General features: G+C 41.6%; 1 protein-coding gene across 1 annotated transcript in view; it reads left to right on the top strand.

Moving 5' to 3' along the window:
* Positions 1–13,221, top strand: part of LOC147901264 (2-oxoglutarate (2OG) and Fe(II)-dependent oxygenase superfamily protein) — an 86,184-nt gene that overhangs the window by 6,680 nt on the left and 66,283 nt on the right. Inside the window, exon 2 of the mRNA XM_087375779.1 lies at positions 4,860–4,975. Coding sequence (XP_087231905.1) covers positions 4,860–4,975 — 116 coding nt within the window. The remainder of the gene's footprint in view (positions 1–4,859; positions 4,976–13,221) is intronic.

The following is a 13,221-nucleotide window of genomic DNA, read 5'->3' as shown; positions in this document are numbered from 1 at the left end:
AACTCTGATCCATACAAATAATGTCTCCATGTTTTCAAAGCATGGACAACAGCATACAACTCTAATTCATGAGTTGGCCAATTTCGTTGAGAAGGAGAAAGCTTCTTGCTTTCAAAGGCTACTGGCCTTCCCTCTTGGAGGAGAACTGCTCCTACCGCAATGCCACTTGCATCGGTTTCCAGGAACAATGGGGATCAACTATTTTTAACACCGGTCCGGTGACCACAGCTTGTTTTATGGTGTTAAAACTTTCCTCTTGAATCTGTCCCCATATAAAAGGTACTTTATCTGAGGTCAAATCAGTCAATGGCGATACTATTTCGGAATATCCTTTGATATGCCTTCGATAAAATTGGACAAATCCCAAGAATGATCGCAAAGCGGTCAAGCTCTGAGGGATTGGCCAAGCCAGTAACGCAGCCACTTTCTTTGGATCCATTTCTACCCCCTTGGAGTAATTATGAATCCTAAATATTCAAGTCTTACCATACACAGTATAGTTTCTTTTTATTTACATAAAGACTGGCTTTCCTCAAAGTACTGAACACTATTCTTAAGTGTTCGTGATGCTCAGTAATACTTTTACTGAATACCAGAATATTTTCAAGAAAATGTACTACAAATATGGACGTAGTAAATCATTCATAAGCATGACGAATGTAGCTGGAGCATTGGTAAGTCCAAAGGGCATTACCAAAAACTCATAATGACCAAACCTGCTTCTAAAAGCGGTTTTATGCACATCCTCGGCTCTAATACGGATCTGATGGTAGCCACACTTAAGATCTATCTTACTGAAAATTACGGTCCCATGTAATGTCTCTAGCAAATCATCGATCCGAGCCATCAGATACCTGTGCTTAATAGTGATATTATTCAATGCTCTGTAATCTATACAGAGATGAAAAGTATCATCTTTCTTCTTCTTTAATATCACTGGTGAAGCAAAAGGTGAAAAACTGGGTTGAATCTGCCCCAGCTTGAGGTATTCTTCCAGTTGTCTTCGCAGCTCAGCTTCTTCTGTAAAGCTTAATCTATAGGGAGGTCTATTTGCAGGTTCTGCCCCCGGGATAAGCTCAATTTTATGCTGAACATTCTGCTCTGGAGGTAACCCATAAGGTAACTCATCCCTAAAACAATCAGAGAACTTCTCTGATATCTCCTTAGTCAACTCGGCCATTTTCCCAGCTTGGGTAGCCTCAGTGCTAGCCGATGCATCATCAATCGACTCTACTGATGCTATACACAGACACAGAAACTCTTTCGGAGTCTTCCGAATTTCCATGGCTGAGATCAATGGTCCTCGAGGTAAATCCTTTTCACCTCGCAAAACATATCCTACCCCGTTCATCTTGAACTGGTAAATATGCTCTTTCCAATTAATGGCTCGATTTTTCCGAAAATGCCAAGCCATGCCTAGGGCTATATCTGCGTGAGCAAGCCTGGTCAACTCAAAGTCCAGCTTCTCAACATAGTCCTGTATTCGAAGTTCCAACTGGGTAACCCTCTTGTCCCATATTTTAGTTGAACTTCCGTCCGCCATCCTGACTTATAAGCATAATTAGACAGACTAGTTTTCAACTTGAGCCTCTTAATAAGCTTCGATTTAATTACATTATGCGTTGACGCTGAGTCAAACAACACAATCACATCATGATTGGCTACTTGCCCTTTCATTTTAATCAACTCGGGCTCATCGGAAAACCGTATACCCCGTTGCTACGGGCTTTGAAAGGATATTATCGGGTGCACCGCTTACTAACTTAGTAACAGACATACTTAACAACACAGGTACTAACCTCTGAGAAGGTCCCGCCAATTGCATCTGCATATGTTCCGCATTGGGACTCTCCTGCATTTCTGCATCGCATTCAGATATTATCATATTGGCCGTGCGACGGTCTTTGTTTGGTGAACAATCTTTCCACTGATGTCGCTGAAGGCAGCTGAAGCACAATCCTTCTTTTCTAGCTTTTTCTTTTTGCTCAGGGGTCAACGAGGACTTTGACCAAGCCCGGGCTGCCATTGGAGTTACTTTTCTTTTCACCCCAATGGTGGTACTTGTCTTTGCTTGTCCCTCAACCGGCTTCACCTGCTTGGTTTGGCCACTTGGCTGCGAGACACTTGTCTTTGAAGTCCATTTCCTCTGAAATCCCCCTTTTCTCGGGTGCTCATGCTAAGTCCCTGCCTGCACAAACCCACTAGGTTTGCCTCTGGCATCCTCATAGTTCAGGGCTATTGCAATAGATTCATCTAATGTAGTCACATATTTAGCCCGAACTTCCATTTTAATCTTGTCGTTTAGTCCATAGATATAGTCTTTCAACTGAACCGACATAGGGAGAGGGTCTGTTATTTTCATAACACATTCCCTGAACTTGTCAGTGTACTCTGCCACCGACAAATTCCTCTGGCGAAGGTTTCTGTAAGCATCCCAAGCTCGGGACTCTTCGTCAGGTGGAAGAAAGTGTTTCTTAAATTCAGCCTTAAACCCTTCCCAGGTGGTAGGGGCAACTTGATCTTTCTGTTGCTTTATCCACCACCTATCCGCTGCCTCAATAAACAGGTGAGTGGTCTCGCGGATTTTCTTTAGATCAGATTTGATTTCACAAATGGCGAAGGCTTCTTCCTACTTGTGTAACCAAACCTCGATCACATCAGAACTACTATCGATCATCCGACCAGCGTACTTTTTCGGTCTATAGTTGGCAATATTAGGTACCTTGACCTTCGCACGTTCTGATGAGTGTATACTGTGCTCTGGCTCTGCTGGAGCTTTGTCCTTTTCATTTCTAGATGGTCTAGTCGACAAGGCTTGCACCATCTCTCTAATTTCATTTTGACCAGCGTTCACTTGAAGCTGCTGGTTCATGATCTGTTGTAAGGCATCTTCTAATACAGAAATCCTACCCACCAGAGTAGGTGTTGTGTGATGGGACATTTCTTGCGTAGATCGTGCTCTAGATTCACCAGGATTTACCCTGGAATCTTGTCCCTCTGCCTCCATTCTTTCAGAATCATCTTGGTCTTCTCTATCCTGCTCTCTGTTTCAGAATCCGCCTCAGCCCACGGGCTATCTACGTGACCACAAATAGCACACGTCGTCACACGCCCTGCGTATGATATCAAAAGAATCTTGCGCTAAAGCCTTGCTTCTAGTCCCGTCGACCGAACCGGTACCCGATCCCTTCGTTAAGGCAATCAGCCACGTATCGCCGTCCAGCCACCACGTAGCCAGCCGTCTTACGTATTCCCAGCGATAGTCCAAAACTGAGCTATGCCATGATCTGCCCACGGTGCGCCGCTTGCTACGTTTGCCCAAATCGTCACAACGGCTTTTGCATCATGATCCTGCGCGGAAGTCTCGAACTCCTTTGCGTAATACCACTACAAGCCTGCGGCTGTGCAGCTACGGTAGGTTGATACATGCCCTGTGCTCCTCGCCGTACCTCGTCGAGCCAGTCAGCCACGCTGATTTCCATCGTCGCATATCCCGCGCCTGCGCTTCCTTCATACGCAATCCCCTCGTCCAACCTGATGCTCTGATACCAATTGATACACTATTTACTAATATCTGTTCCTTTCGTCGAATCAGGGGCAATCACAGGTGATGACATCGTATTTTTCCTCCAGCCTCTCTCTTGGATTGCATGCACAGAAAGATACGTAATTACATTCCTTCATGCCTATCCACAAGCCCACAATTCCCTAGATGGTTCCCTCCTGTCACATGTCATCATTTTAGACCTTTAGCTTGGTACACCATTTACCCCTGTCTTGGGGCACAATTAAAACATTTGCCCCTTGGCATTCTCACACATTTAGGTGCACCTAGGCTTGAGCACTCAGAACCACCTAGTCGATGCCAATACACCCTCACCTAGGACCTTGGCAGTTACTTCCCTTGACCATTTTATTTACGCACATAAAATATTACAAAAGTCGGTCATCTAAGGAAAAATGCCCACCGATCTTTCTAAGGTCATGCTATCTTGGCTAGAGCATAACATCCCTATTGAGAACTACATATAGTTCGTGTAAAAGAAGCACAAGCGCATGGAAATGTGGGGAAGTAATTTGGGTTATGGATTTTAGCAAAGCTAATCATCTGTTAGTGCTTCGGGTTGGTACGATAAGTTCATTTTGTTAGCATGCAATGCAATAGGGTGGATTGTATGTGGGTGCATTTGGGGTTGTATGAATCGAAAGGAATGGGGTTCTTGGATTGAAATGTATAGTATGATGTTTTATCAATGACAGTGTTAGAGAAGGAGGGGAACAACATAATGGTGCTCCACCGATGCTAGATAAAAAAACACAACTGTAGCACCCTTTTAGGGTGTGCCATGGTGATACAGGAACACCTTTTGCTCGGAGAGGACTTGGCAAACTCTAGGTTTATGGCTAGAGGGGAGCCTAACACTTATTATTTTTGTTGTCACTTATCTCCTTGTGATCTCTTAGCCAAGTGCTCTACCAAGGATAGTTATGGAGGAGAGGGACCTAAGAATCTTGCCCCCCACTGCTTTGCCATATAGAGAACACAGTAGAGGGAGACTTGTGCTTTTGCTTTCATCTTGGTAAGTTCTTAGAACTGTCAATAGAGGCTCATGATTCCCAATAGATTTGAACAACTCAATCCCATATGATACTTTTATCTATAATTTTTTTGTAAAGCTTAGAATCAATGGCATTCATTGCTTAATTCCAAGAACTAGATCATATTTGTCATGGTACTTCCAATTGAAAGAGGATTTTGAAGTTTTACAGCTTGAACATGTCCTTCTTTGCTTTTGCAAACCAATTATCATGAGCAAACAAAAAACTCACATAGAAATGTTTTGAATTCCCTTTTGTAGACATAGGTCCGTTGGTGGAGAAAAACAGTGATCCCAATTTGGGTGAACATGAAGATGTAGCAAAAGTAGTGAGACTACTTGATTGCGCATGCAAAGAGATTGGATTCTTTTATGTAGTAAGATGCTCAACCCCTTGTTTTGTGGTCTTTTCTTGATAATTTCAATGTTTGAATAGTGAGAGACATGCAAACCTATTACTTACAAGATATTGGTTTGTTTATATGCGTTTGGTTTACTTTGCATTCAAGAAGACATGGTTTTAAGAGAAGAGGGAAAGGAAAAAAGAAGACCTGCCAATGCGTCTTAATCTTCATTGCCTTGTTTCGTGTTGACCTAATGTAAATGATAGATGATCTAGTGCAATCTTTAGTTCTATTCATCTAGAGGTTTTGAAGTGGGGGAAGCAATCCCCAAAGACTGTGCGCTTTGATGTAGAACTGTATCCAAAGGCCACACCTCACTTAAATATATTTGAGGCTCACAACATCCTCTTTGTCGATTTTTGAACCGATGCCAATCAGTTATAGCAATGTAGTTATTGTACTATCTACCTGATGTGCCTTATTGAAGATATACACCATGTAAGTATCGTTATCTGCTATAGATCTGCTCCCGGCTGTAGTGGTGCTAGATTGTAACGTGCTTAGCTTGAGCACGAACCATTAGGTGCGTGCAAGGATCGCAGTGTATGATCGTGTAACAAGCAGTACTTTCCATGAGCATGGGTGTACTTTCCATATGCATGCTCATGTCATACTTCTTCTACTAGATTGCTAACATAACCATAGAAAAGATCAAAGAAGTAAAAAGAAATGATACTGTACAACTACCCCTCCTCCTCGGCCTGCAAAGACTTGGGTGTGACCCCAAACTTTATAGAATTATGAGCTCTATGGCATGCCTTGTTCTGGTTCAAAGGCTGCCTCATGTGGCTGATCATCACATCCTTGACTAAGCATAGGTTGCTAGCAAGGGTTGCAAAAAACCCCTAAAGAGCAAGGCTATAGGGATGAGGCAATATCTTGGTAGAGGGCTTGACCCATGGGCATTCATGGATTAGTGTTCTAGATTGTGAATCTTGGTGACAGGTATGGTAGGCGGTGGTTGCCAGTGATTAAGCCAACAGTTAGGGGAGAACCTAGAGGGTGAGATTGTTAGCCAAGGGTGGAAGGAGAGGTAACATTCTATACTAGAAAAATTGATCACCTCTTTTAGAAGAATGGTGTTGTTTGGAAGGAGAGGAATGGTTAGTTTTTCGTATGCATCTTCTATTTGAATAAGTGGCTGCTACCAATCGTATAGGAGAGAGACAAACCTATAGCTTGCTGATCATTTTGAACTCCTTGTAGTGAATATGATGATATGTTGTAGCCTCGATGATGGTGCAATAGAACTCTATGTAAATCAAAGAAGTGACCGAGCCACTTATGGAGCTATTTTTGGGGTGTATGGGGGATGTACGTTAGGCAATTTCCTCTTGTTATACCCCACCTTGCAAAAGTGATAACATAGGGCCCCATGTGTGCCTCTTCTACTCCCGCAATGTCTATTTTTAGATGACTTTGGCTGCTGCTGCTTCTATTTCATATTGTTTGATTATAATGCCTAGACATGTGAAGTCCTTATTGTGGTACTTGCATCCGTAAGCTTTGTGCATCAACTCAAAGTTTTTGTTTATCCTTATTGTGGTACTTGCATCCGTAACTCAAAGTTTTTGTTCATCCTTATTGTGGTACTTGCATCCGTAAGTGTTGTGCATCAACTCAAAGTTTTTCTTTAGTATATATTCATTGTGCTAAGGGTTGAAACCAAACCTACCATAGGATATCATTTTTGAGCCCATGTAAGGAACTTGAAGACTTGATCTCTTTAAGAATGAACAACCCCTTGGGTGAAGCGAATTTGACTAACTTGGTTTGACCTTGCTACATTTCAAAGTAATATAGAGTGTTGATGGGATCCGACCTCAACTTGTGGTGCCAAGTAGCTCCTTCCCTTTGTGGTGCATCAATGCTTATAGACATTAGTCATTCCGTCCTTTAGCTTGTGAACTAGCTTACCTAAGTCAATAATGCTAAAGGATCCATTTCATTGTTATACCTCAAAGTTGAACTTTTTTGGGACATATTGGTTAGCTATTTTGTTCGGACGAGGCCAAGGTGTTTCATTGTAATTGCTTAAGAATGCTCCTAGTCCTTCACTCTTTCCTCGTGCTCTTGTGGTTCTTGTGCTTACTAGCCAAATGGTGCCATTTCTCTATTCCTTCATGAGTGCATCACTCCCATTGCTTGGGCTATGTGCTTCTGTTCTTGCTTCCCTTGTGAGCCAAAAGGAGCTTGTGCTCTCTGTGGCCTTGGGCATGACCTAGCTCATTGGCACAAGATTTAAATACTTAAGTTATACAAGTAGGGCACAAAAAAGAAGTGAAAATGACATTGGATGAATCCTTCTGAAAGAATTTTGCTGCATCATCAAGTCCATTTGTTGCATTTGTAGCATCAATATCAATAGCATCTCTTGCTGGACATCTGAAGCTATTGTTGGTGGACTTGCTACCTCTAATGGTGGACTTGCTATCTCTAATGGTGGTTCTAGTGGTTGCATAACCGGTTCAAACTCCTCAGTGTTCAACTCTCCTTTCACCAATCTTTTGAATGGTAGAAGTATTTGTGTGGAATGCGACCATGCACTAATTTTGTATATATCTCCGGCTAGTAGCATATCGGAGGCCTACTAGTATGATTGCCCATGGATTTCTACACGACGTGTCAGAATAGTTGGAGGCAAGGTGGTGGACAAAGATGTGTCTCACAGGTAGATTTTGGTGTGATCTAAGCTCTTCTTGCATGCCTTGTCATACTTCTTCTAAAGGCACAAGGAGCACTGCATACATGCTAGCATAATCACATGAAGTATCAAATAGATAAAGGAGATGACTTCGTATTGGATTGCAACTGGCCCTCCCACAAAGAGAGAATTTATCTTAATTGTTGATCAAGTCAAATTTTGGTATGACACCTATAACTTTATGGCGTGGTGAATCCAATGGCCTGCCTTGGGGTAGTCCCTCATTTGGCCAAAGGGTACAATTAAAATGGTATGTTAATATAGGATTGTCAAATTTAAGCTTGAAGTTTTAGGGCTTGCCCTTGTAAGGAAAGTCTCTTCGTGTGTTTTGATGGTTGGTGTATAAAGCATGTATCTTACATCTTGATTCCAACCCTCTCGTCTCTCTTTACTTCTAATTGATATCAAAGCCTCCAACATGCCTCCAACTTTTGGGTGGGCTATGGATCAAGTTTTGATGTGTCATGCATATTTAATGCTTGAAGGGCTGATTGTGACAGTGTTTGCAAGAAAAAATGCAGCAACACTTTTTGTTTTGTGCAGTTGGATCTCATCGATGACATCTTTGGGGCTTGGTCCTACAAAATTCTTCCTCTTTGGCAAGCCACAGAGCTGCTATCTTGGTGGCTTGCGTTACCAAGTAGTATCTCACTACTATTATCATCATATGGGCTATCATTCTAAACAAAAATTACTTCTATACTACCAAATAATTTTCTTCTCTCCAAATCATAATACCTACAGTCTCCTCTTTGTAGTCAATAAATAAACATTCGATAGCCTAGTGTCCACCTTCGTTTGTGTGCTCCGTTTGCAAATGTGCAATGCATTGAACCTCCCTCATATAACCAACACATGGCAATGTCCTAATAATGCCTCTTGTAGTGTGGTGTCTCTTATTGCTTTAGTTGGAATCGTACTTATGGTATAGGCTGTTGTACTATTTGCTGCCCTCCAAACTATAGGGACAGGTCATCTTAATGTACTACAAATGAATACTTCTTGCTCCCAATTTGCTCATTTCTTCATTAGGAGATTGAAACACCATTTTGAGGCTTAGTGAGACAAGACCATGGGACCATGGTTGCCATGAAGGGAAGTGTAATTAACTTCCTATTTTATTTCATGTTCCTCTTTTACTTCGTCATGTTTCCTTTGTACTTGGCCATTTAGATCCCTTGTTATTTCATAATTATTATGGGGGGAGGTAAATTTAATTATTGTGGCGGCTGATGAGGTAGGGCCTTTAGAGTAAGATGGTTCTAACTTCCTTTCTAGTCTTCGGTGCATAAAATTTGTGTGGCTTTTAAATTTGTTATTGTCTTTTCACCTCACCTTGCCATGCTTATAAATTGTTTACCCTAATCGCTGGTCCCCTAGTTATCAATTCATCTATGAGCAATTTTTTGTGCAATTTCACACATTTGCAACGTGTTTACTCTCCTCACACTATGTCAATAAGCTTATTTATATTAAATTTGGTGGCTTTTTGTTTGATTTTGTGAATTGTACAACTATGATATGGTAATGTAGATCAAGATACTGTAGGTTTGACTTTAAGAGTCTGCCTATAAAAAAAACAACTCTTTGTATTTCAATATTTGGTGATTCATTGTGGAAGACACATCTTTGTGTCCTTTTTTCTTAATGTATGGTCATGGAAATGAGTGTTTTGTGTTGGGATATGAAAGCCATATGCTAAGGGATGTGCTAAAGAGATGGAGACCTTAAAGGAATGCCATATACGATTGCAAGAACGCCATGGGAGATGAAGACCTGATAGGAGACCTATAAAGGTATAAAGGCGGGATAACAAACATAGGAGGAGAAAAACTCCCAACTTTGAAGGCTGAATGAGAAGGTGCAAAACGACCTCCTAAAGTTGTAGAAAACAGCTTGAGGTTATCAAACGATGCCTTGCAACACAATTGAAAGCACATGCAAAGGTGACCTCATTGGTGGAGCTGGTGAAAATGGCAGCAAAACACAAACCATCATTGCCATTATTGAAGAGGAAAGTCCTAGAGGATATAGGAGAAATAACATCTAGGTGGGGCTCCATGAAGATCATCCCCTCCTTTGGAGGTGATTGTATACGACAATTCAAGTTGACAACATAATGTGGAAAAGGCACAGTGGGTGGGGACGTATGACACGATGCTCAATTCACCTCAGATGGCACTAGACAAGCTGTATGTACAGAGCGAACAAACCTCAAAGGGAGTAATGTTTTTATGGATGAGAACAGCTAAGAGCACAAAACAAGGATGTATGATGTGCACGAGGCAAGAAAGGGAGGTGTATAAGGCCTATCGGATAATAATCCCATAATTGCTTAGAAGGAACAATTTATATCAACAAAAAATGGAAGTAGAAGTCCACTAGAAGCCTGAAGTAGCATAGTGCAAGCACAAGGTAGTAGCAATGGAAGAATAGGGTTTTACTAGTGTAAGTAGGAGAAGACACCCTTCTAAAAAAGGAAGTTAATCCAATGCTCACTTATGGAAGACGTAAGCAACTTGTTAGAGATATTCATATTCCTAAGGCAGTGGCCAATGTATCAAGGGTTAGGGGCACTTTTCCCTTTATAAGGTTTTTCCCCCCTAACCTTAGTTAGAGGTTGAGTTTTTGGGTGAGTTAGTCAACACACATGTTTTGACCCTAGTTAGGGTCCATCCTAGGAGGTTGTCTTTATTATTACCCTAGCTTTGTAGTTCATTCTTGTTGCTGTAATTTCAGTTCAGCTCCTTAATCCCCATTCTTTCTCGTTCCTTCGCTTCCATTTCCTACGCTTGTTATCAGAGTGGGCTGCCCTTGCTCCCCAGCACCTCCCCCGCACCGGTGGAGCGATTTTGTCGCAAAAGACTCAACCTTTGTCGTGAAGAAAAAGAAGCCAGGTGTCATTTTTGCTGATAGTCGCCAGTCTTTCAACTTTGGAAAGCTGTTGGGGCTTCCCTCAGATTCTGGAGTCCCGGGGTACATTTTCGAGGCATTTTGAAAGATGGTCAGCTGGTTTTTTGCACAGTTGGAGCTGTTTTTGATTCGTCACAGCTTTGAATCTTGGCTCTAGGAGGCGCCTCTTCTTGGCAGCTTTCTATAGCAGGCTGAACCTGTTTTTGCTGTTTTGGAGATTTTCACTGCTGCATGCATTCCAAGAGAGCTGACCTTGTTTTTGGTTTTTTTCGGCTGTCTACAGCTGTGCAAGTTATTTTTGACAGATTTTGAGCTGTCCAGAGGTGTCCAGCTTCTGGTTGACCTGTTTTGTGATAGGTTGAACCTGTTTAAATAGTTTTTATAATCTCCCCTCATCTTGAAGGGTTTTTGGAGCTGGCTGCATAGTTTTTTGAAGGATTCACTCAGTTTTGCTCTTGTTTGGAACTATTCCAGCCCTGTTTTGTGGAGACTAAGGCTGTTGGATCGTCCGTGAGCTTAGATTTGCACATTTAGTGCAAGTACAGTTCTGTACTTTGCTCTTCCAGCCCTCATTTGAGGTGGATAAGCTCTATATTTTGCTCGGGCTGCGTTTTTATACAGTGTCCCAGCTGAGCAGATTTATGCACAGCAAGAATTCACATTGGCAAGCTGTGAATCATGTGTTTCGACACTTGCAAGGTACTCTGTCTCTTGGTTTGCTATTTTTCAGGGGCATTATTTTCTTTATAAGGTTTCTCCCCTAACCTCAGCTAGAGGTTGAGTTAGTCACCACACATGTTTGACCCTAGTTAGGGTCCATCCTAGGGTTTGTCTCCATGACTAACCTAGCTTTGTAGTTCATTCCTGTTGCTGCAATTTCAAAATTCAGTTCAGCTTCCTTCAGCTCCATCCTCTCTCGTTCTCTCACTTCCATTTCCAACATATCTTAATGAGAACATCCCTCTGCTCACGTGACGGCTAAATATGCAAACTAAGAACCAGATCTCATGATCTTGAGGCAGATCAGGTAGATGGGGAGCATGATCTTATGCTGAACCTATGAAGACGTTAAGGAGAAATACAAGGAACAAGCTCCCCCATCTACGAATTTCCTTAGCCATGTTGGGTAGCAAAAACCTACATAAAAGAAGCCTTGGATACCATAATAGGGTCTTGGATTTGACTCACCCAATGGTGAAATCGATCTTAAGCATAACCAGATAAAAATATGTGATTTTGACAGCTAAATCGAGAGGTGCACCTTGTAATCTTTGATATAGGACCATTCTTTGCACCTAGATTCAGTGCCACTACAATAGTAGAGCACGTTCACTCCACCTCCACCCCAATGGTTTTGTGCTTGATGATGCTTGACGAACTACAGGCAGATCAATTTGGACTTATCTATTTTTGTTGCATCATTTGATGAGGGAATACCTCAGTGCATGAGTTACACTACACGTACTCTAGCACTTGATTGTTCTTTTCGTGAGTGGGAGAGGTACAAAGGCTCTTCTGTGGTATCTCATGCTATACTATCTTATAGGCCATTTTGCATTTTGTTCCTTGGAGATGGTAATTAACTTCATCTGTCTAAATTTCTCATCTTGTAAGACAAGTTTTATGCAGATATACATGGAGCATGTCTAGCATCAAGAGCTGTTCAATTTACATGACACATGAGCTAGCTTGGCAATAAATTGCCAACTCTGAATACCATATATAATGATGGCAAAAACTCAGGACGACAAAGTGGGCACAACCTACTTGCTTGCATGGTTTGTATTAAACAAATAAAGTGAAACCTATGCTAGCAAGATGTGGTATAAACTCTGGTAGACTCATAAAAAAATGTTCTGACAAAATAAGAGTGCATCATCACTACCCCTGGAAGCACTTCCACCGGAACATGTTGGTTTGTAGGATGGTGACATATGTTGGTTTGTAGGATGGTGACATTTAACCATGACCGTGCCCTCCAAATGTTTCCCATTCATGCAATGCGGCTCTTTAATACATGCACTCTTGCCGTAAGCGCGAGTTCATGTTGTTCCATGGTTGTTAAGACACTCGTGTCTTATCGTAAGACACTTAAGACACTTAAGACACGTGTCTTACCTTAAGACACCTTTAGACACTCTTGTTTTTTTTTTTGTAGTGGCAGTGACCTCGTAGATTCGGATTAGGATGAATCTTCAGAGATTTGAGTCTTGAGAGTCGAAAGTTTCCTTTCAATTATATGTATCGAGATGCAGATTTCATTCATATCACATGTGACAAGATTCAATTGTCCATTTAAACCTTTAAGTACTCAATCCTTGCGAGCTCTTGAGTCGCGTGTCTTAACTTTAAGTTTTAAGTCTTGAGTGACGACGAGTCTTGACTCTTAACTACATTGTACAAGTGCCTTCTTGCATTGTTTAAGTGTAGCTTATTGTACTTCTAGAATCTAGCAGCGAGCTATGCTAGCAAGTTGTCCATTTGTATATTTATACATATATTAATTAAATATTTATTATTATAATCACAATGGCGTGTCTTACGTGTCTTATCTTTAAGACACTTTAGACACTCGTGTCTGAAGCGTGTCTAACGTGTCGTG

This window comes from Dipteris shenzhenensis, chromosome 6, assembly GCF_047967505.1.
Source record: "Dipteris shenzhenensis isolate YYH24624 ecotype China chromosome 6, Dip_SZ_1.0, whole genome shotgun sequence".
Taxonomy (NCBI): domain Eukaryota; kingdom Viridiplantae; phylum Streptophyta; class Polypodiopsida; order Gleicheniales; family Dipteridaceae; genus Dipteris; species Dipteris shenzhenensis.
The sequence above is the reverse complement of the archived record's forward strand: the minus strand, read 5'-3'. Positions and strand labels throughout refer to the sequence as shown.